The 23,525-nt window shown below is 41.0% G+C and overlaps 2 protein-coding genes across 2 annotated transcripts; both read right to left on the bottom strand.

Moving 5' to 3' along the window:
* Positions 1-20: 20 nt before the first annotated feature.
* FAM162B (family with sequence similarity 162 member B) lies at positions 21-4,242 on the bottom strand. Its single transcript, XM_084203423.1, has 4 exons — positions 4,020-4,242; positions 3,461-3,572; positions 355-463; positions 21-146 (listed from the first exon to the last, which is right to left on the bottom strand). Exons 1-4 carry the CDS (start codon positions 4,135-4,137, stop codon positions 48-50), a joined length of 438 nt encoding a protein of 145 aa, XP_084059549.1. The 5' UTR covers positions 4,138-4,242; the 3' UTR covers positions 21-47.
* A 4,524-nt stretch (positions 4,243-8,766) lies between these two features.
* GPRC6A (G protein-coupled receptor class C group 6 member A) lies at positions 8,767-19,895 on the bottom strand (the record flags this gene model as incomplete). The annotated part of the gene is made up of 7 exons (XM_084202035.1): positions 8,767-9,887; positions 11,214-11,337; positions 12,744-12,956; positions 15,193-16,020; positions 16,900-16,938; positions 17,791-18,094; positions 19,702-19,895. The coding sequence occupies 7 exons, from the start codon at positions 19,893-19,895 to the stop codon at positions 8,767-8,769; spliced, it is 2,823 nt and encodes a 940-aa protein (XP_084058161.1).
* Positions 19,896-23,525: the final 3,630 nt, after the last annotated feature.

Here is a 23,525-nt window from a genome sequence, read left to right on the forward strand (position 1 = left end):
AGCAGCTAATTTTGCTCTTCCAAGGACATTCAGCATTTCAGACAAAGTTACTTGGTCTTCGCCTCCGCGGCCAGCGCAGCCTCCTCCCGCCACTTGGCCTTCTTTGCCAAGTTCAGGCTCGTCAAGGACTCGTGACGTGCGGCAGCCTGAGGAAGTAACAGCGTAGGAGTAAGGGTGCACCCAGGGAAAGCTCCCCAGCCTCAGGAATGGGCAACAGCCACGTAGGGTGGTGGGGGTGGCAGAGACTAGATTAGCTAAAGCTTGGGCAGCTCTAAGCTGCTGCTCTTGGTTTAGATTTGTGTGCTTTACACAGAATTCCATTTTTTTAAAGTATACTACACAGTCATACCTCACCTTCTTAGCTGAAGCAATCACCGCAAAGCAGGCAATAATTGAGAGCCCAATCATGATGTAACAGGCTTTCACTCGAGCTTTGTTTCTTGCCTTGTCTAGCATCTCTGGCCTGCAATTAAAGTAGTTGAATTGAGTCATTAAAAAAGGCAAAGTATCTCTTCAAAGTGTTGCAGACATAACATCACAATTTAAAAATAAATACAGAATTATCTTCTGAAACAAGCATCTTCAGCTTGCTGCGGTTAGTTACGTATCAGCCATTTTCTGATCCTAGTCCATTTCCCATGGCAAAGCAACATGTAGTAGATTTAGACTATTTTGGAGTTTTTTAAGCTGGGAAAAAATTGCTCAGGCAATAAATGTTTGCATTTCAATGCTTGGGGTTTCTGGCTACACCAGAAATCATACCTTAAACTCTAATGAAAATTGAGTGGGGTTATCTGTTTAAAACAGATGGAGATATATATGTGGTGTCGGATGGAGTAAAAGCAAGTTCCTTTTATTCAAAGTTAACTTTAGAAATCAATTACTGCTGTATCAGTGTTCTGTAGGCTAAGGACTTTACATCCTTGGATTGTTGATTAAAGCAGAGTTTGTAGTACTATGAGTTAAAGGTTTTAGTTGTTTATTAAAGCAACAGCCTGACAGAAAGTGGTCAGCTGATGTCACCCACCTCACTATGTGAGGAACGCACACCTAAACAAGAACAATCTACAGGATTGTTTTTGCAGATCATCAAAGGCAAAAATAGTGAAAACTGCTGTCCTGTGTTTGACAGTAATTGGTGCAAAGGAGGCATTTTACAGCCCAGCAATCTGCTGTGCTTTCAAGCTCCCATTTCCACCCTCCTTCCTTCTGAGCCAGCAGCATGGCCCTGGGAACCAGCAGTACAGGAAATCATTAAAATTGTCCCAAAACATTCAGCTAAGTTTTTCCAAGTCAAACATTATACTTGGGAGTACAATTTTTAATATATTCATAATAATACTGGCTGTGCACCATTTTCCTTTCATAATTCATCATGGGAATGCTTTTTATATATATATATATATATTTATATAGATAGATATAGATATTTGTAAGATACAAGTACGTGTTTTTTACATATGTAAAAACCCACAACTATGTGTGTAAAAAGAATAGTTGCATAAAGAATTGATTTTTTGTTCTAAGTAAACGGTGTAATGCTCTCTTTCCTTTGAAAAACCTATGGATTTACTTTAAAGAGTAATGTGGTGAGATGGGGCAGAGCTGGGGATTTGACAGTGCCCGTGAAAGCCTGCACCAAGGCTGAGGGCTGCAGTGCTTTGCTCTAAGGCTCAGTGTGGTGGAAGAGGACAGGTCCCGTGAGTGGCAGTGCTGTACCAGCCCTTCCTTGCCAGCGCACACAGGAGGAGCACGTTGAGCACACTCTGTTTCTTGCAGAGTGTGCTCAATGCCTGCATTTCTAAGGAACTGCTTCTGGTTTGTACAATGATAAAAGTAATCTTCAAAACAAACTGCACATCAGACTGGCACGTAGGATCGTTAATCCAATAATCCACTTGTGGCAACAAAAGCAAAACCATAAATGTTATTAGTCTGATGTATTAGCCTAATTATATTTCACAGTGCACTAATTGAAACTCCTCTGAGGCAGCTTTTCACTTTCTCCCTGCTTTCTGCATCTGCTTTAAGGAAAACAGACCTTACAATGTTCTTCCCTAATTGCATATTTTGCAATTCAGTCCTTAATCAAGACTTTTCTATTTAGTCCTTAATCAAGACTCCAGGCAAACCTCTGCTGAAGTGAGCAACAGCTGAGGCTTTTAAAAAAAACAACAAAGTAACCACAACAACCTTGAAAAAAGCCTGCAGATTTGTTTCATAGTACAAACAATCTTCAGCAGTTAGGTTGTGTTCACAGGGAGCAACACCTTGCAATTCTTCTTTTGACGAGAGTTAAAACAGTGCCACAGTTCAGCCTTGATGTCTAATAATCAACTACTTCTAGTATATTACTATTTACAGTACAGTATGGTATGGTATAGTCTTACAGCTCTAAAAATACTTTGCCTACCCAGAAAGCACAGTGATAACCTGCCAGGCCAGAAAGGAGTGATTTTTGTGCATGTGTCTGTATGACTGACAAATGCCATGTCTTTATAAACATCTCCTGGCAACTTGAATAGCATTTACAGCTCCTGAGACATGTCTGAACCTTCCTCTAGAGGAAGATGGTGAAACTAACAGCACAAGATAGGCTAAACTGTCCAGAAAGCCACTGTCCAGTGCAGCAAGCTCCTGTGAAGCTGTCAGGAAGGAGCAAGAATAGGCAGAGGATGTACCTGCTGCTTTACATAGCTCTGCACAATGTTTATTCTCCACCTATCACCCAAGGAAGGGACATACTGTGATGATAAAAAGTAGCATCCTGGAGAGATGTCTAACATGCTATCTAACATCCTAAGAAAAGGGAGGGGTTAAACCCCCTTAAACATTAGAGGGGTTTCAGGTGTTTAGTGCCTGACTCCCTTAGGGGTTGCTAATTTTCAGCAAGTCAGAGAACTGTAGAGTCTGTGTGGTTTGAGTGGGAAGGGGCCTTCAAAGATCATCTAGTCCAGTGTGTCAGCAAGAATAGGAGACAGGCTATGTCAGTTTTCCTTGATGAGGGCTTCTTCTCTCATTACCTCCTTCCCTATTTTTCCTCAAATTCTATAATAAAAAATAATTTATTGTATGTAGTCATTCAGCGACAGCTCCCTTATAACAGTTTATGTGAGCTATAAACAAAAAATATTGGTTACCAATAACATCCTTCTCTGATTGCATGTGAGGACTGAGCAAAACAAACAAGCCAGTACATAAATGTAACCAAGGCTGTCTACTCAGATGGATCCGTTCTTAATCCCAGGCTCTAGGGACTCCAGCAAGGAACATTTTCTCATCTTAACCTCTAACCAGGACAGGAAATTCTCTTGCCCTCTAATTTGTTTCCAAGTCTCAGTGTTGTAAAACCGATCGTTTTAAGCTCTGTGGAAAAGCTTTAAATTTTCCACAGATCACGATCACACCACTGCTTTCCCTTCAGCTCCATGCTACCCTTGGACAAGGCCAGGGCACTTACGGGATCCTCAGAGGAATCTCTTCTTCTGTCTTGAAACGTCCAGTCCAGAGGAGGATTTTTTTGTCAAACTTCGAAGGTTTGCAACTTGCAACGACTCTGTGAGCCTGCTCGGCTGAAAGAGTAAGAAAAAAACCAACCCACTTTGTAAACCGTGCACCAAGAGAGAATTATGACTGACCGTAAGGTGTAGAAGGGAAAAACCCTACCCATTTTGGTCGTTGGAAGAGTAATTTAGGGATTAGATCTCCGGGTTACGGCTACGCAGAGTCACCTCCGCACCGTCTCTGGAATATCCCCGCACGCAGCGAGTATTTCTGCGGGTCTGATTCCATCTCCCCGCCGCCGGCGGCTGTGGCTACCCAAGCGAGCAGGAGAACGCTCGGGACCACCCGAGCTGCGGTGCTACCGGCGGGCCGCCCCACCGGGCAGCCCAGCCCCGCTCCGCTCAGTCCCGTTCCCGAGCCGCCCGCCCGCGCATCTCCCCGTCAGCCCCGGGACGCCGCCGCGGGGCCGATCCCCGCGCCTCCGCTTCCCCCCGGCGCGGCGGGCAGGCCCTTACCGCGGGTGGTGCCCGGGCTCCGGCCGGCATCCCCGGCGGCCGCGGCTCCCCGCGGAGCGGGCGGGCGGAACGGCGCGGCGGACAGCAGCCGCCCCGGGCGGAGGCGCGCCGGCAGCATGGCCAGGATGGCGAGGAGCGGCCGGACCCTCTGCCTCGGCCGGACCCTCTGCCTCGGCCGGACTCTGCTGCAGCGGGACCCTGTGCAGCGTCCGGACCCTCTGCCTCGGCCGGACCCTCTGCCGCAGCGGGAGCGACCCCAGCCCCGCCCGGCTCCCTCCCCGCCCCGGCCCGCCCCGCGAGCACTTGCAGCCGCGCCCGGAGGAGAGGCGAGGAGAGGCGGGACAATCGCCGACACCCGGCGAGGTCGGTCCTCCCGAAAAGGCATCCTGTTCACCTGCCGCACTCACGGATTGCAACTCAAGTGAAGAAAGGTCACTGTCCGAGACAAAACTCAGCTAAGGAAGCAGACGCGATAGTTCAGCTTCATGTTAGAACGTGCACCTGCTGGAGCGAGTCCTGAGGAGGGCCACAAAAACAACCAGAGACCAGGAGCACCTCTCCAGTGAAGACAGGCTGGAAGACCTGGGGGTATTCAGCTTGAAGAAGGTTCTAGGGAGACGTTATAGCACCTTCCAGTGCCTAAAGGGGGCCCACAAGAAAGATGGAGAAGGGTTTTTTACGAGGGCATGTAGTGATCCCTGTATCCCCATTACAAGGAGTAATGGCTTTAAACTGAATCAGGATGGGTTTAGAATAAGAGGAAATTCTTTCCTGTGGGGTTGGTGAGACACTGGCACAGGTTGCTCAGAGAGGTTGTGGATACTGCATCCCTGGAGGGTTGGATGGGGCTTTGAGCAACCTGGTCCGGTGGAAGGTATTTCTGCCCTTGGCAACTAGATGATCCTTAAGGTCCCTTGCAACCCAAACCATTTTATGATTCTAGGTAGGGTATAAGTTCTGTGACACAAACCTGCCCACATCTGTGTTTCTGTCATTTCACTGCTTTCCTAATGCTCAAGTATACTGATTCTCACAACAGGCTTTTCCATCTACTTCAACTGAAAAAAAAAAAAAAACCAAACCTGTTGTTTTTCTTTTCCCATCCTGGACAGAGTTTGATTAAAAAACAAAACAAAAACAAACAAAAAACCAAAAAGCCCACGAAATCAAACAAAGAAACAAATCATGAAAAAAAAAAAAAAAACATTCAGAGAAACCAGCACAGAATAGACATTTACTGAGTAACAGCCTGTGTCAGCATGATCTTCATGACAGTTTAAGACTGTCTCAACACAGCTGTGTCTGAGGCACCAAGCAGTGGAAGATTTTACATGCATCAGCCAAAGCCAGAATAGCTGCAGATGAACAGAGGAAGTCCCACTCCCCAGGGATAGATCACTGTCTGGCAACAGTTTAAGTCCTGTGCTCAGTATGAGTTTTGAAGAGGAGTTTTGAACTATTTGTAGCCAAAACCTCCAGCTATCTTTTCTCCAGGAGCAGAGCATATAACAAAAAGGAGGAGATGCACTTCTTTACATGCACACACACTCCTTGAGCAGCTGTGCCCTCTTTCAGAATGTTGTCAAGGAGATGAAGACACATCAGCAGAAATTACCTAGAGGATGATACTTTACCTTTGCTCAAAGAGAGTGGCATAGTGTCAAACAGTGCTTCTTGTCCCTGAAGACACAGCTGGAAGGGTAGGAAGAGTCAGCACATCTGGGCTGGGCTCAGTGTCACTCATTATGAGCAGCATCCCAGACACAGCTATCAGTTGGCCCACCTGATTGTCACCCATTTAGAGTCACTGTAGTTCCAATGGCCATCAGCAGAGCTGCTGGGAGGATGCCTGAGCTCACGTAGTTTCCAGCACTTGCCAAAGAACTGCTCTAACGATTGTGGGCAGCTGAAAGGCGTCTACATGGCCAGAGCTAATGAAATCTTGATGGAATTATGCTCTGGATAAGAGGATGTCAAACACTTGGTGGCCTTCATGGTCTTCATTCTCCACGATAGTGGCTTCAGAATGCAGCATTTAGCGTTATTAGCAATGGATGACATAAGCCCTAAAAAGGTTAAATAATGTTTACATCCAGAGCGGCCTCCTGCTGACCTTAACAAACTGCATTTTCCCATTTGATTTATTTCTCTGTGAACAGCACTGTATTTGGAGACATTTGTTCTCTCTGTTGCTCTCAGAGATGGAAAACGTGCCTGTGGGATGTTAGTGCCTTGAGAAGTGGTTTCAGGATCTTTCCAAAGTAAGCAAGCAGAGTGTGCTCTGGGCCAGAAAAAAGACCTGGTCCCATTGGCCTCACACGGCCTGACCTATGGGCCATGACTCTGGGAGCACCAGGTTAAGACCTTGCTGTCACTCTGGAAGGTGATTCCTGTTCTGTGCTCTGGGGATGAAAATCTGTTTCAGGCTCATTTAATGTCCCCATGACTGGTAAGAGGAATAGTTAGATTGCTGGAACTCTTACTGCCCTGGGCAGCCCAATGTGCACAAAGGCTACTTGACCATAATAAACTCCTATTTTAAGCTTTTTCATATCCTCTGTGTAGGGTAGCACAATCCCTTTATGTTCTACCTGCATATGATCACTTGCTTCTTGCAGACAAGGCATTTAAACCATGTAACACATCTTGGTCTAAGGTCTCTTTTTTGCTGTCAAGTCAAGCTCCCAAACCTGTTACATCCTCTCTGCTCCACCATGGACTGTGCTTTGTACAGAAGACCTGAAGAATTAGATGGAGCATGTAGGGCTCCTTTAAAATTCTGCCATATGTGCTGTCTTTCCTCAGAGATACCTTGGTAGAGACCTTCACACTGCTGTCATCAGGCCCTGTTCATCAACACATTCTCCTATTGTCCTGCAGGATGTATCCTTGACCAAACACAGCTTTCAATCCAAAGGATGTTTCTAAGCAGGCTGAGGTCTATAGTGGAAACAACCTTACAGGTGCATGTATTGCTGTTGCTCAAGGCCAAACAGAAGCTCATGGGGTGAGGTAAGGAAATTAAGTAGGCAAACTCAATTTTAAACATCAATATGGCTTTAATCATTCCCATTCATATAGCTTCAAGGCATGCTACACTCAACACTTTTGCAAACAATAAATACAGGTACAACATTCCAGCCAAATTAACTTTTCTAACCAGCTGATTGCTGACAGTTGTGCAATGTAAGCTTTGCTTCTCCCTTTTAGGGGACGATTTCTTGCTGCCTTGGCTGTCACACTGCAGGCATTTTAACCTTATCATGCACAACCTTATATACAGAAAAGTATTTGCAACAACTGAACTATAAATAGCATTCAACATACAAATACATACACATAAACCTTCATTCCTACAATCAGCAACAGAACATATGTATTTACACAAATCCGTATGCGAATTGCACTCTTGCCTTTCAAATGACTTTAAAATACCTTCATAGATACACAATAACAAGGATTTTAGTATTATTTTACAGTAACACAGCACAGAACTTAAATAGCAAAGTTTATATGTTCTGGACTTTATGACTATGGAAAAGGATTTTCCTGTTCCTGTATTGACAATGTGTTTCTGCTGTTTCAGCTCTGTCTGAAAAAGCTCTGTGGTACCATTATCGTGATAGAAAAATTCTTCCTTCTCTGAATGTGCCCTTTGCCTCTCATATAGAAGGCACAGCACAGCTGTGCTCATGGAGCTACAGAGCAGAGATTCATTCAATGCAGATCGTGCCAGGTCATCCTTGTGCTATTTCTGTGTATCCTAATGGTGCATTGTCATGTTCTTCTGAAAATCACATTTTTTAAAATATATATCCACCCCCTTAAATTTTCCAGGATGCCCTCATGGTGATACTGGTCATTACATTATTTCTGCTAATGAGAGGAATCAATTGGTGGTTTTAAGTTTTGACATTACACATTGACTTTACACTCTCAAACAAAAGGACACCTTGGGGTTAACTCTCCCCGTGCATCAGAGGAGGTGCATGAGGCGAATCAACATCTCTTCTGAGTATGGGGAAAAAAGGCAGATGAACTTATGTGTAACTACAGAGCTCCAGAAGAATTCTCTAATTTCTTTATAGCTCTGTCTCTAGTTCATTACCATGCTGGTAAACACAAGAAAACTCAAATGTTACTACAGCACTCTTCTGGAATAAGTTGTGCAATTTTGGGGAGGAAAAAAAAAAGATTCATTTATACCAGATGAAAAGAGTTACTTTTGGAAGTTCAGAAGAATGGAAAGCCGATCTTAAAAGTGGAGACTAAAGGACTGGACTTGTTTATCTTGGCAAACAAAGGCTGGGACAAGGTTCTCTTTGATCTGTAAAATGGGGCCAAGATGAGAAGAGCTCCTCAAACAACTGAGCATCAAAGAGGCAAAAGAAGTGGGGAAACTCATGTGGTCCCTCTTACATGACTGTGAGAAAAAATACTTTTGTGATGCTTCTGCCTCACTTGAGGAAGGGAGGTTGCAGAATAGGTCCCACATGTCTATGTGGGCTGGATGGGGAAGCAAGGGAGCTGCTGAAGGGGACTGCACATCAGCGAGTTTGCAGGAGCAAGGGATGGACTCCGTGAGTCAGGAAAGCCTTTCAGATCTGGTAATGGATAACTGCCTAAGTACAGGAAAAGGTGTTTCACATGGCCTGCCCTCCTGGGAGATAGCAAAAGGAAAGAGATCTGAAAGAGAAATGGCTCCCTAAAATGGCTTTTTAACTTCTGGTACTTTAACACTGGCCAGTCATATGCTGGAGACTCTTTTCCTGACCATAGTCCTTGCAGCATTTCTAGGAAGAACTTTTCCTTTTATTAGTGACTGCCCAGGCACTTGGAAATGGCAGTTTCCATTCACAGAGTCACTCTCAGTTTTACATGAGTCTGTGATAGTGGCTCGGAAGCTGGAAGATTTTGAATCTAAAGAAACCTGACTAACAGCAACGCTGCCTGCACTCTTAGAGGAGTAAGTGTAAACCATTTTGAGAAAGGCAGATTTTGTGTTTGTTTCTTGCTTGTAAATGATGATATAGCATTTTGGTAGAAAAGTGCAGCAGAGGATTCCATAATTAGATATTAAAACAACGATGATTTCCACTGCTGGCAAGTATTTGCCAAATGTAGTTGCGTAGACAGGGATAAATACGATCCATGCTATAAAGTAAATTAGCATGCCAAAAGTGATGAATTTAGCTTCGTTGTAATTCTCTGGCAACTTCCTACCTTTAAAGGCAAATATGAAGCAAATAAATGCTAGGGCAGCAATGTAGCCCAACATAATCCCAAAAGCTACGATAGATCCCTCATTGCATTCCAGAATTATTGCTCTTGGGATTGAGAAATTTTGATTTACAAAAGGTGTCCTAAATATTAGCCAGAAGGTGCAAATGATAACTTGAATTCCAGTGCAAGTGACCACAGTGGGAATAGGTTTATACATGCATTTCAGGAAATTTTGAAGCTTGGGATCAATGCTGAAAGCTAGTAAAATTTTTAGTGACTTTATTAAAATACATGAAATGCAGAGTGTAAAACTTATACCAAAGAGTGCTTGCCTAGTTTTACATTTGAATTCTGTGGGTATATCTATGAAGAAGACAGTGCTTAAAAAAATTAACAAGTGGCTGAAGAGAATAATATAGCAGACAGTCAGACCACCAGACGCCTTCACTACTGGTGTGTCCAAGTTTTTGGTGAATATCACACAAATGGACAAAACCAACACAACCCCAAAAGCAGAGAGGAGGAGGAGGAAGATAGCAAACCAGTCAGTCCAGGCAAGGAAATAGATTGTCTTCCTGTAGCACGTGCTGCTGTTGGTGGGAGCCCAGTAGGTTTTGTTGTTACATCGGTAGCAGTAATCCATATCTGGAAGCAGAAAAAAGGGAAGATATCTCAGAACCCCAAAGGTAATAAACTGCAAAGCGGATTGTAGGGACTTGAGATACAGGAGCAATGTGGGAAAGGATGGTAAAGAGACAAGATGGGTCTGAGTGCTTCTGACTCCGGCTGTCGCTGTCCAGGGGGAGGAGCTGCAGGGCTGCGGTGGCTGCGGTGGCAGTGGCACAACGAGTTAAGGACAAATGCCTGGAGCTCCCTGCCAGCTGGGGCGAGCCTTGCCTACAGCCAGGGGCGAGGAGGGAAAACGGCCAGGCTTCTAAAACTGTCTTGCTCATCACTGACCAGTGAAACTTTAATTGAAAACTGAGCAATGACTCTAGGGGAATCAATTCTCTTGCAAAAATTTGAATTACTTTCCTTTCATTTGTTTATTTTAACAAGAAAACACCCTAATAGTCTCTTTAAAGATAGCTTTTAAAATACAACAGCAAGAACAAACATTGCTTTAGATAATGATTTGAAAGTACTTTTGCTTTGCAATTCCTATTTTCTGATATGGAGAAATTTCACAATTAATTGAATAAGCAGATAAAATTTACTTTTCTTCTGCTCTCAGGATATTAAAAAGTACATGCTACCTTAATTTTCTTAATTCCATCTCTCCTCTCCATATTTAGTTTTCCTCTTTAAAAGATTTTGCTTAAACCAGTGGTAAAGTATATATTAGATTTGATACAAAAATATTACTGTACAGTTATATCAAATAACACAGTACTCTGTGGTATGACACAAAATGTGCTGCTAAGTAAATTACATAACCCTTGAACTTCATAGATTCATAGGCTTCCAACCTTTTGGGTGGGAAAGGACTTTCAAAGAAAATCAAGTGCCAGTGCCTGCACCAGGGGCAGGGACACCTTTCACTACACCAGGTTGCTCAGAGCTCTGTCCAACCTGGCCTTGAACACTTCCAGGAACGGGGCAGCCACAACAACTTCTTTGGACAACCAGTGCCTCACCACCCTCAAAGTCAAGAAATTGCTCCTGACTGGACTGAATGTACTAAGGAAAGACAGGGAGGAAAGTCTCTATTTAATGAGAATAAATCTCACTGATAAATCAGCCAGAATTTCCATCCTAGCAAAGGGTAATGCTAGTCAGCTGAACAATCTAATTACTTTAAACTTGGCCTTCTGAAAAGCATTTATACCAAGTTTTGCAGGAAAGTGATCATAAATAAATATTTAAATCCTATTCAAAAATTTAACCCAAGGTTCTCAAGGCATATTATATCCAAGCAAAACAATTGCATTGATGTAGAAATAAACCTTTATTTGGATACGAATTTTTTACCTGTTTGATTGCTGTAATGGTTTTCTGGGCAGTAAATACACTCATAGCAGCATGTGTGTGGACTTTCTGTAACCTTTTTCACCTGGCCTGGACTGCAGGGCTGGGAGCATGTTGACTGAACCTTCTGCAGTATGCAGAGGGGAAGAAAAAGAGATCATCATCTTAGGTACAGCTAATTATAAGGGAACATCAATAGAAACCTCCAGGACTTTTGCAATTTTTTTTTATCATACATATTTTAAGGAAATCTGATAATGATGTTGAAAAACAGATATTGTAGGGTCCATGTTTGTTGTATTTTCTCCACACAGTCAGTGAGTAATAGAATGGGGCATTATTTCCCTGATAATTTTATTTTTGGGCCCTGAATACTAATTCCTGGGTTTGTGTGTACCTTTAAAATTGAGATCAAAGTCTTTCACTCAGCTTTGAACTTGCATTTAGACTACAGAGGATCATCTTCAAAGAATGCACAGAAGCATCTGAAGGGGAACAGAGTGAACTGTTTCAAAAATGAGATCCTGATACTCTGCTCAGCTGCTCAGAGCCCAGGAGGGACACCTTGGCCTGAAGGAGATGCTTTGGAGGGCGCTCTGTACTGCAGCTCTGACACTCCTGACCCTTGCCAGCCTGTCCCTGACTCATGAAGCTCCACTCCTGGGTCTGTGATCAGGGCCTTCTCCTGAGGTCTCACTTCATGCCCTCCTTCCAAAGACAGCTTTTTGTCAAATGATCTGCCCTGAGACACACTGCAACCTCCTCTCCTTCCAAGATGGTGCTCACAAGGAGGGGGAGACATTTCCTTGCACCACAAAGAAGGACAAGGTTTGAGGTTTCCATCTGTCCTCAGCTAAGTTCACATGCAGAGAGCAGAATTCAGCCCACCTAGCAAGCAGCCTCTCCCTGTCCCACTAGTGGGGAATGCCTTGCAGCACAGAGCTGTGCCATGAACTCAGACATCCACCTGTGCACAGAGGACAGATTGTCCAGCTGGAACTGGCCAGGGCCACCCACCAGTCCTGTCTACACCAGAGCTGGGGCTCTGGGTGGCACCACCTACTCATGTTGCTGACCCCAGCTCTGACGGGGGCAAATAAACAACAAAACATTTTTTTTTTTTAACAATGAAATCAACACATCTGAATCTTCATGTTAAAAAAAAAAAAAAAAAAGAGATGTGGTATGTAAGTGAAGGCTTTTTTATACCATCATTTTTATACCATCCTTTTTTATTTTAAAATCCCTCTGTAAGATTCTGTAATATCGTCCTTAGAACAGACATGACATTCTAGGGGCATTCTGGAGTAATAAGTACATTTTGTACCACTGAGCCTGCTCATAGGCTAACATGCATCTCAGGGTGCATGAAAGCTGTTGAATAAACTCAGAAAGGATTCTTTGCTCTGAGACAAGAACATTAAATCACACAAGAGATTTCTAGCTGGCACATGTTCCAGTAGCAAGTGCTGCAGGGAAAAAGAACTGTCTTAAAATAAATTTCATACGTTATGTCAACAAATTCAAAGTTACCTTTAAAGCCAGAAAATCTTTTTTTTTCTCTTCATCCTCAAAGATAAAGCCACCTTTCTCTGCATCGTATTCTGCCATAGTGGTGATTTCCATGTGGCCATCAATTTCTTTCCAAAGAAGAACATCATAACTGGTGCTCATATCGCCATTGGAGTCAAATTTGACTTTCTTATCACCATCAATGACTACAACTCTTTTAAGTTCTTCAAGGAGCTGCACATAAGTTTAAGGAATGATAACATACACCAGTATCATATCAGTGTGACAACCTGAGTAGTTTAACATATGTATGATAGTATCAAGTTAAAAAGAAACACTTTTAGGACAAAGAGAACTATTAAAATTCGAATTCATTTTGTTTACGGAATTACATTATACAGACCATCATGCTGGCCGTAAAAATCTATCACTAAAAAGAATCATAATTTCAGAAAATCATAATCATAGTATATTTTTCCAGCCTTGAAAATTTTTGTGTGATATTCATAGCAAATATTTTTGCTTGCATAAACTAAGAGTCTTTTGGCCTTCCCCTTCTTGTAAAGAACCATGGTGAGCAGCGCTCCTGTTATTTTACTGTCAGCAGAGTCAACCTGGGCAACATTTGCTTCCAGAGTAAATTCTCCCAGCGTGTCTGGGCTTATCTAGCACTGTTCCCAGCTGTGACTCAGTCTGAAATTTTGAATGGCAAAGTGAGACTCAGAACTGTTAATAATCAATGAACAATGGATATGCTTTGTCAGTGCAACTGTCCAGCTTCATATTGCAATCCATGCTGTTCAAGAGGGGAAAACTTCTGCCTGCCTCATCACAAACAGACAGATGAAACACATCTGTGTGAATCTAGAAAGGACAGGTTAAGGCACATTACATATCCCCACTCCCAGCTCATGGGGAGATCATTGAAGTACTCCCATTAGCTGCCATGGCTCTTAATTGAAGCAAAAGCTTTATTATTTTGCAGGTCTAGTGATTTTTTTGGCAACAGTAATTAACTGACAAGAAAAAAATTCAGTGTTTGGTGAAAGGCTGAGTTCAACTGCATTTGAAAATCATGCTGTTACATGGGTCCATTTGTGATATTCACAGCATTTAACAAACGTGCTGACACGGATACTACCTCAAAAGGCTTTGTCAAATTTATGTAACACATCTAGTAACACATACACATCTAGTGTATATGATATGCCATCTTGTCATGTATAATGTAATTTTTGGGGCATTTTTATAGTTTATGAAGAACCAGTGTGTTTATAACCAATTTGATTGGTGCATTTTATTTGGATGCTGCATAGTTGTGTGGAACTGAATAGGGTTTTTTCATTGTATATACTCAGACTAGTAATTTAATTTTTCTGTTCTCCACTTTTTCAATTTGCCTAACAATATGAGAACATCAGAGCTTTTTGAATACATCTTGAGCTTCAGACAAAAGGGGCTAATATTTAGCAACATCTTGGTGCAACTGGTTTTTGGTATTTTTTGCAGAGTCTGTAAAATCACTCTATTGTTTCCCTGTTTTTGCAGATGTATGATATGGATTATTTGGATCCTAAGAGTTTTCTGTACATATATGTCTTCTTTCCTAGAGGGTTGAATTTTCATGTAGAAGAAACGTTATGAAAACATCATGGGGGAAATAATTATCTCTCAGTTTTCTTCATGAGTGCTTAACAACTTAAAAGGAGTTAATTTGGATGGCTTGGCATTTAGTCCGTTTATGATGTAAATGTAGCTCCATAAAGCTGCATTCCTGCTAAACAATCCAGAATTTGTCCCATTAGTGTTTACTAATTCATGTAATTAGTCTGATTGTTACTGGGTTATTGGTTAGTTGGTTTTTATTTCAAATCCCATATCTTGGTTTGACCTGCCTTGACCTAGGATAAGAGGTCAGAGCAAATCAGAGTGCATCAGAGGTTGTTTGACTTTTAAGTGAATATTTGTTTAATCTTCTGAGTAAAAGTGTGTAAAAGTGAATAGTCCTGAGCAGGTTCTTGGGTAAAAGGTCAGGTCAGGTTTACTTGTCTGATTTTTCCTCTTCTTTTCCCACCCAGTAGTGTGATAACAAGTACCTCATCCATCTTAAAGATTATGTCTTTATATATAAGTCAAGATCAGACAGAGGTACATTGTATTGCATTTTCAATTTTAAGTAGAGGCTCATTATGGAGGATAATACTTGAATTAAGACAAAATTAAGAGAAAGGAGAGAGGAAAGTTGAAACTCTTCAGTGAATGCTCCTATCCCGCAGTATCCCCGTCTCTCAAGAGCACTCATGATCTGTATCACAGTGGTTTGCAGCAATGGGACCGAGCACTACTAGTCAAATAGATGATAAGAAGTAATTTAGTAAAAGGACCAAGCTTCTAACTCCAGGAATATGGTGGCAAAAATGCGATGAAAGTTAGGCAGAGAGAATGAGACCTGTAAGAATTAGCATCATACCTCCCAGGGAGTGAAGGCAGATGGATCCTTGCAGTCTCTGTCTTTGCATTGCCCCTTAATGGCGTGAGCTATAGCATAGACTGCAAGCATAGTACTATGGATAAATCCTGGTTCAACATTAGCATTCAAAAAATCATCTCTCCAGATCTGAGGCTTACTCCCATCATTTTCTAATAGATCATCCTGGGACTGGTTTGCAATGCAGGTTTGAAAGTCGTGATATTCCAGGTGTGCACAGACTGACAAAAGCATAATATATTCACGTAAAAACTTGTTGTTTTCAGTGGGCTTTTTATGAAGGTTTCTCAAAAACTCTTGGAATGAGGAGATGTCTCCATTTTTAAATCCAAATCCCACAACTGTTCCCAGCTGTCTGATATTGGGAATTGTACTGATCTTGACTGCAGCTGACCAGTTATCACTTGCAATCCAGATTTTATTAACGTTCCTCTCAATTGCCTTCTTGAATAGTTTGAGCACATGAAACTGTCTCATAAAGACAACAATAACATTTACTCTTTTTTCCTTGACAATCTTCTCAATTGCTTGATCAACTTTGGAGTGAAAGGTGCTGTCAGAGAGGTAGGCTGGCAGCATCTCTTTAAAAGCTATGCAAACGTTGTTTGCCATGGCCTGGACCCCAAAGCTCTCCAGAGCAAACCGCCCATTGTCATCATCAGTGGCTATTACTCCGATCCAGTTCCACCCAGATTCACAGATCAAGCGAGTCATTGCTCTTGTCTGGTGAAAATCACTGGGGATAGTCCTGAAGAAAGAAGGAAACCTGATTTTGTCACTGAGGATTTCAGCTGATGATGCAGGACTGACCTAGGAAGAGTGAACAATTTAGTTACGGATGTGTTCTCCTCCAAAGGATACCAAGAGATCCAAATGATTGTTCTTTCTTCCCACCTGACCCAGGCTCCCTCCTCCTGTGAATGAGCATCCACAAGCTGCAGCTAAAGGGGGCAGGTTCTCTCTCCCTGCTCTTAGGATGCAGACTCATGCCCAGCATCAGTTACACTTTTTCCCTTCCACATAATTCAGTAAAGGCTGAGAGCAAAATCTTTCAAAATGGATACGACAGTAATGATGATATAAAGATTTTGGTTTACTCTGTTCAGATACCGTCAATATGCTCTTCAAAACAATATTTAACAACTTTTTTGAGTCTCTATTGAGATTGCTAGTACTCTTATATTTTGTAGTATTTTCCTATCACTGAGTGCTTTAGTATGGTTCACACACATAGAAATATATTTTCTTGCCAATATTTAATTATTGTATTTCAAAAGGATCATTAAATCAGTTAGAAGAACCTCACAGACAAACAGTAACCAATAATACAAAATGCTATAATTTTTTCATACAAAAGATTTATTATCTTTTTCTTGTGAATGTAGCTGGAAAAACATAAAAAAGAACATGGCTATTCAAATCTCTCCAGTTTTAATCCTTTCTTATTTTTTTGTTGGAACTTTTTTTTCCCCTATATTTCTTGTTCTTAAAAAATAAATTTAAGCTTTCTAAAACAAGAATCACCTGTCTGGAGGGGATACCAAAATCTTACTGTGTCAGAACACTGCAGATGCTATTGATAAGAAAAATCTGTTGATTCCCATTTTCCATCTATGCCCTACTGCAGATTTTTTTAGTCACTTGCCTTTTGATTATGTTCAAGTGTGGCACTTTAGTTTTCATTCTTACTACAGTTCCTGTGGTGGCGTTGGAGGTCAGAATTACTTCCTACCATTGCAGAGGAGAAGATTCAGTTAGAAGTTATCTTTAGTTCAGATTTAATGTCTTTTCCACTTATTTGGTTAATTTATATCTATTGGCAAAACCAAAGTGCAAGAGCGGATCTGTTTCTTCCTTCTTAGTCCTGGCCTTGACCCCAGTTCTTTTGCAAGGCTGACAATAGGAAGGTTAGCAGGGCCTAAGCACAAATGTGGGACTGTACTAGTCCAGAAGAGGTCAGAAATAGAAAAGGATGTTTTGGGAAGGACTAGTGGAGATCTAAACTGTTGTATTCTTTCACTTCTATAATTATTTAAAGAGTACTAGGAGAAAATCTTTGTTTTGGAGTAATCATCCTCACTTCCCTATCCATAATTTTTACTGATTCCAACATTTAATTTCTCTTGGGCTGGAGAGAATTCCTGAATTTCTAGACAGATCAGAGCTGATCTGGTCTTTTTTTTTTTTTTAGCTTGAGATTGAGTATTGTCATATTCACCACCAGGCAAAGTATACATGTCAGCTGTAACTTTGCTGCCTGAACAAAGTTCTTGAGCATCTTCCAAGGTACATTGGAGTAACTAGGACTGACCAAAGGCACTGCCAGGCTGACAAAAAACTGAAAAAACTTGGATAAATGTGCCTTGGGTATAGAAAATATCCCTTACTGCCTTTGTTTGGGTAAGTGAATCAAGGCCTCCACTTGGAGCTGAAGCCCACCCGTCCTGATGTCCTGAGGATAAACCAAATCCTGCCTTGTAGTAAATACGTGGCTTTTGCAATTCCTATGATCAGAGCCTTAATTCTTAGCATGGTAAATCTGACCCTCTGTCCAAAATAAAATAGTTGCCTCAAACCTACCTGTGGGATTAATTGCAAAGCCAACAGCCTTGACACTGCCATCGACACCTCTGAGTAGCTGGCTCCAGTGACTGCCTTGACTCTCGGGATGTAGTCTGAGTAGTTACACTTGAACTCCACGGCATCCTCAGAAGAATTGTATTTAGACAGAAATCTCAGGGCAGAGGCCATGGCTTTTGTAACTTCTGCGCACGTGTCGTAGATTTCATAGCCCAGGGTAACTCCAGATAACAGCGTTGAGTTGTTGATGGTCTCAATAGCGTGTATCATTGCAAGTGTCTGAAGGAAAACTTGAATTTCAAAGCTGTCAGAGAAACATAGGCGGTATTTTTCAGAAAAACTTTGTTGGGAGCAAGAGTGAAGCAAAGTCTGTTTTGAGCATAACCCTTAGAATTTTACAACTGCTGAAAAGAACCAATGGGTAGTAAGTTTTGTATGATTTGCTTGGGTTTAGTGTGCAAAAAATTAAAAACTTTTTTTTTTTCTCATTTAACAGGAGACTAAGTAAAATAAACACAAAACTGAACATATACCTGAATAAAAGGGTTTTTCTGGAAATGAAAAAGGTACTAAAATTTAATTTTCATGACACATGAAAATTTGCAAGTGATATATTCAGGAAGCATCTATAAAAGCCAGTGAAGATATTCTGGTTTACTACACCTGCTCACTACGTTTTATAAAGATGTATTTATTTTCACCAAAAGCATGAAGCAAATAAAAGGAAGCACTAAACGTTTCAGAATCAAAGAAAATATTTCAGAGGTCAAGGTCTCTAGTGGTTGCATTGATGTTTCTAAAATACTCTTCAGACCTGATGAAGTCAGCCCAGATATTTCCCCTCATCTCCAGTGGATGTTATAATAGGTGATTAATCAAAACTGAGCTAGCACAAAATGTCTACCATACAACCAACCCTCCTCTCAGGCAAGCTTCTCTAAAGATTAGAAATCTGGTGATCTAAATTAAATTTCAGATGGACTTGAGATAATTTATGTCTCCATAGAAAAATAATGGAAGACAGATGAAATTATCAACTTACTCAACATTTTGTCATAAATCCAGATGGACACCTGCATGCCTAGCTGATTATTAGATTCAGGTGTGGGATTAAGTTGTAAAATTCAAATAATTTTTTTGGATTTGCACCTGTATTTTAGTTTTAAAAAATGCATGTTTGGAATTCCTGGTCTTAGGAAATGTTTATTATGTACTTAAAATAAAATTCTTCACCAGGTTTCCTTTTTATGCATTCCAGAAAAATGGACACTTCAAGCACAGCAGGATTTGGAGCCAACAGAATAAATATTCTGATGCAAAGAATGCATGCATGACAAGGTGTTTATATGTAGTCTATCCTATCACATAAAGCCACAGTTATAGTTCCAAGTGTAATAATTATGGTAATTTAAAAAATAACTACAGTGTCACCATCAAGGTACTATCACAGATTACAACTGAGCTGCCCAAGAGATGGGAGGCAGACTTTACTGTGGGCTTGGGGAAAATGGAATAGTCTGTCTGTGTCCAGATCATGTAGGTTCAGCTTCATAACAAATAATTAATAGATGCCGACCTGAGTCCTTCAGACCTACAGCAAATTATAGGGAAAATATATGCACGGAAATCAGATGATAAAACAAACATCCAAGGCTACTTACTTATCTGTGAAGATTGAAATAAGATCAAATGCTCATTCCCTTCCTCAGTAAACTGCAGTATTTTTTATTGTAACTTTGTTACATTTTTTCATCCTGTATTAATTTACGTGAAATTTTTGTGATGTCCAAGGAATTTTTTTAGTCTAAGATAAGCAAAAGAACCAGAATTTGTTGACCTTAATATAAGAGTTACATGTCCAGTGCCAGTGCTCTCTTCTTTGCTGTATGTTTAATTTCCAGTATTACTCACCCAGCACAATTCTGAATTACTGGCTTGATGGGATCTTCTTCTGGATGCAGCATTTCGCTGTGAACTGCAAACAAGCCTCCAATAATGATGTCCCCTGGAGAAGAGGCTCCCACAAAGTCGTCAGCATTCTGGCAGGAGAAAGCGACATCGGTGCCGACCACAAAGCAGGGGATCAAAAAGATAACAAATGCCATGTGTCCCAGCTTTGAGTCAATCAAGCTGCAGCGCCAACAAGGGCTCCTGTGTCATCTGTAAAGAGCAGCAAAGGACAAAGGCTGCACTCAAAAGCTGGTCACACCTCAGAAGGTGCTGGTTTTTGCCTCACTGAACAAGGCTTTTTTATTGAAGGTACTAACGCGGTGCTGTCACATAAAACGCGAGGGTGCGGTGGTGCGAGAGTGGAGAGGGAGGGAGAAAGATAAATGGGTTTAAAAGGAAATGCTGGACATTAAATCTCTCATGTTGTGTTCAAAGTTTCTGATACCTTATCTAAAACACGTGGCAAATATTTTGGTATAAATTTGGGCTTGTTTTGAGTTCCTTCCAGCCGAGTGCAGTGTGCAAAGAAGTAATTATATAATATGGTAGCAGTGATACTGCTGTGACCATGTTTTAAGAGCCTGGTCTGAAAATGCTAAAATATAAAAAAAACAAAACCCTGTCACAGTGTGCTTTATATCAGACTCTGGTTCAAAAATCCCAACCCCAAAATACCAAAAGACTGCTTTTCTCTCAAATCCTTATCTGTTTTAAAATCCTTGTATAAAAATCATTTGGATAAGGTAATATTCATGATTCTCAAGTATATGTCCTAGGGACTTCAGTGGTTTTATATCAGGTTCCATATTTACAAACCAGGCCAAATCTGCTGCTGGTTAATGTGATAGACACAGAACAGTGGGAATCAATAACATTAGTCCAAGATTTTGCTCTCCTCCCTGTCTGACTGAGGACACCAGTGCACGAACAGCAGCTCCTGTGCTGTGGGAGGAGTGGGAAGGGGCTGTTCTCACTGCCACTGCTCCCCTCAGATCCACAGGAATCAGATGCTGTGCCAGAAGGGAACTCAGGGAAAAGAGAAGCAGAAACTGGACTCTCAGTTTTCATAAACCTCAATCTTAAACATCAAAGCGAACCTCCTTAGGACAGAAACATGACTTATGCTAATAAGTCAATTTGTGTGAGGGACACAGATCTGATCTCTGGTCTGACCTGATCTCTGTTTCTGACATTGGTTTATTTCCTGTTTTCTTTTAATGGCTTTTTCAGATTTTGCTTCTTTTGGCAGTATGCCAAAGCACTCCCAAAAGAATGGGTTCAGTCATAGCATATATTGTCTGTGATTGTATAAAATCTAGGTTTACATAGAAAATTTCTGCCAAGGTTTATTTACTGGCAAAGAAAATTAGAAATGGGTTGTCTGTTATGCATTCTTTCTGATAAGCATACTGCAATATTGTATAAATTATTCAAATTACTATATTTTGCTTGTTTTCTCAATAGTCTCTTTGTAGTAAAATATCCACATACAACAAAGATATTTTTTGTAAATGCAAATGCAATAGCAAAATACTTGTTCATCCCTAGTTAAATTAATATTTGGGGTCTTTATTCTAATATAGCAGTTTGTGTTACTTTCATCCACCTTCTTTCTTTCCATATGGCATTCTCACTGCTGGATCATGCAGATAGTAAAGAGCTGCCTGCCTTTTTCTGAATGTATCTGACCACATTTATTTATGGGCAGATGTTGATACCAGTTTATTCTGCTTCTGCAGTGAGTCACAAAAATTCCAACTATTCCAAAGGTTTTCCACTTGACTTATAACAACATTAACTGTAGTCAGATGGTGGCCCTGAGTTATGAGACATTCACCTGCAAATATTCATGTACTTGCTCCTTTCCAGCCATGCAATGCAACCTAAAGCCTGGTTCCACATACTCTATGTTTCCTTTACCTTGCATATAATTCTGCATATAAAACTTGTGCATACTTAGATGTAACTAAGGCATAAGACGGGAGCTGGCCATTTCCTTAAACAAGTCACAAGAAATATTAGTATAAAATTTAGCTTTTAAGGGCTTAACACTAAGTATTATAAGTAGGACTCAATAAAAGCACAGTACTGATAATTTTAAACTTCAAATTTGTTATGGTTTATGATTAGAAGCAGAAAAGGAACTTTACTCTGGCCAGTCCCAGTCTCTAAAAACATATTAATTTCTATAGAAGAGGATTTTATCTACAAATAGAAAATCCTTACTTGATCACTTTGGAAAGTGGAAGTTGACAAAATAAACATCACACATAATTGATGCATAATTTCATGTTATTTATAAAAACATCATAAAAAGAGGTGTGCTTTCAAGTCAACTTCACGGATTTTATGTCACAGTGTTATTTTCAAAAGAAAGAGGGTTTATTGGTTTTGTTTATTTTCAAGACCTGTATCTCATAATTACTACTAGTGATGAGAGGTATGCAATAGTTTTACTAATATACCTCAGCCTAATCTAGTGTTGCAGAATTGACTTGAACCATTCGCAAATACCCTTTTTCTTTGGCACTTGGATGCAAGAGAAATAATTGTACAGTACAAAGTGTTCCTTGTTTCAAATGTAGTGACACATCATGGACACAACACCAGACTTTCACAGTTGTCAGCACAGGAGTATTTCCTGTCAGGTAGATTCAAGCATAAGAGTCAGGGGAATTTGGTGAAGTACCATCATCTCTCGAAAGCTGCCTCTAATGGACTGTGCAAAGATGGTAAACAGGACCTAACAATCCCAAAGCTACTGTGAGAGACATAGGTGAATTCTAAGAGGCTTTAGAGGATCTTGTGGGAGAAAAAAAAGATCCTGTCAGTATCTCTGTGTGCCCCAGAGTTACCTGTTGCCATGACAAAGTGGCTACTTCCACCTCGACTCTGAGAAGGACCGGAATTGGTGGGGTTTGGAGGATGGCCCTTGCAAGCCTTCAGCACTATCCTTCAGGTGACCTCTTGTAAATCTATGCCTAGTAAATTTTTGGCAATGTGCTGAAAAGACCCACAATTAAAAATGTACAAGAGAAGCTGGGTATGACTTGAGTGTGAGACCAACAGGGCGTTCCCTCACAGCAGCAGACACCTGGAAATGGACCACCTGCTCCTCCTGTCTTTGCAGCCTCTAGACCTGGACAGACAGGTCTCTGCTTTTGTGCAGAAGGAAGATTTGCAGCTCTCATTTCTTTTGTCCAGCAAAGAGAGACTATACACTTGTACATCAAAGAAAGACCAGCATTTTGGCTGAACTTCTTTGTCCTGGCTGTTGTTTCTCATGGAGATGATAATCGCTTAGATTCCAACAGGAAAATCTTTTCTTTGAAGCCCATCCAGTCAGGTACTGTTAAAGGAAAAAGAAGTTTTTCATTACTTTCTATTGTGCTTTAATTGTGCTGTTTCCAAACATATAACAGATAGCAAAATCCTCTGCCAGACATGCACAATCGCTAAGGGAAGAAAGAAAAAACTTGGATATTCTCACTGTCATTCATTTGAATAACATTTGAATTTCATTTGAGTAGGATAGCCTCCTCTCACTCAGACAAGACTCACACTGACACAATGGCAATTCTCCTTTTTGAAGAAGCCAGCAGCATTCAAATAAAATCCCATCATTTGCATTAAGAAGATTAAATATTGGTGAGGATTGCCAGTTTGCTTGATCAATAGAACTATAGTGTTTAACACAGTGATTTTGATCTACTAAATTTCTTTTAAGGAAGTTTAAACAATGAAGGGGGGAGGGAAGAAGGGGGCATTTAATGATTTAATTTCAA

This window comes from Fringilla coelebs (assembly GCF_963513975.1).
Source record: "Fringilla coelebs genome assembly, chromosome: 3".
NCBI lineage: Eukaryota > Metazoa > Chordata > Aves > Passeriformes > Fringillidae > Fringilla > Fringilla coelebs.

Excerpts from the sequence above, each read along its gene's own strand:
- FAM162B (XM_084203423.1), bottom strand. The coding sequence starts at position 4,137 with ATGCTGCCGGCGCGCCTCCGCCCGGGGCGGCTGCTGTCCGCCGCGCCG. Across the intron at positions 3,573-4,019 it reads GAGCCCGGGCACCACCCGCG|CCGAGCAGGCTCACAGAGTC; the intron begins GTAAGGGCCTGC and ends TTACTCTTTCAG. Across the intron at positions 464-3,460 it reads GAGATTCCTCTGAGGATCCC|GCCAGAGATGCTAGACAAGG; the intron begins GTAAGTGCCCTG and ends CTTTAATTGCAG.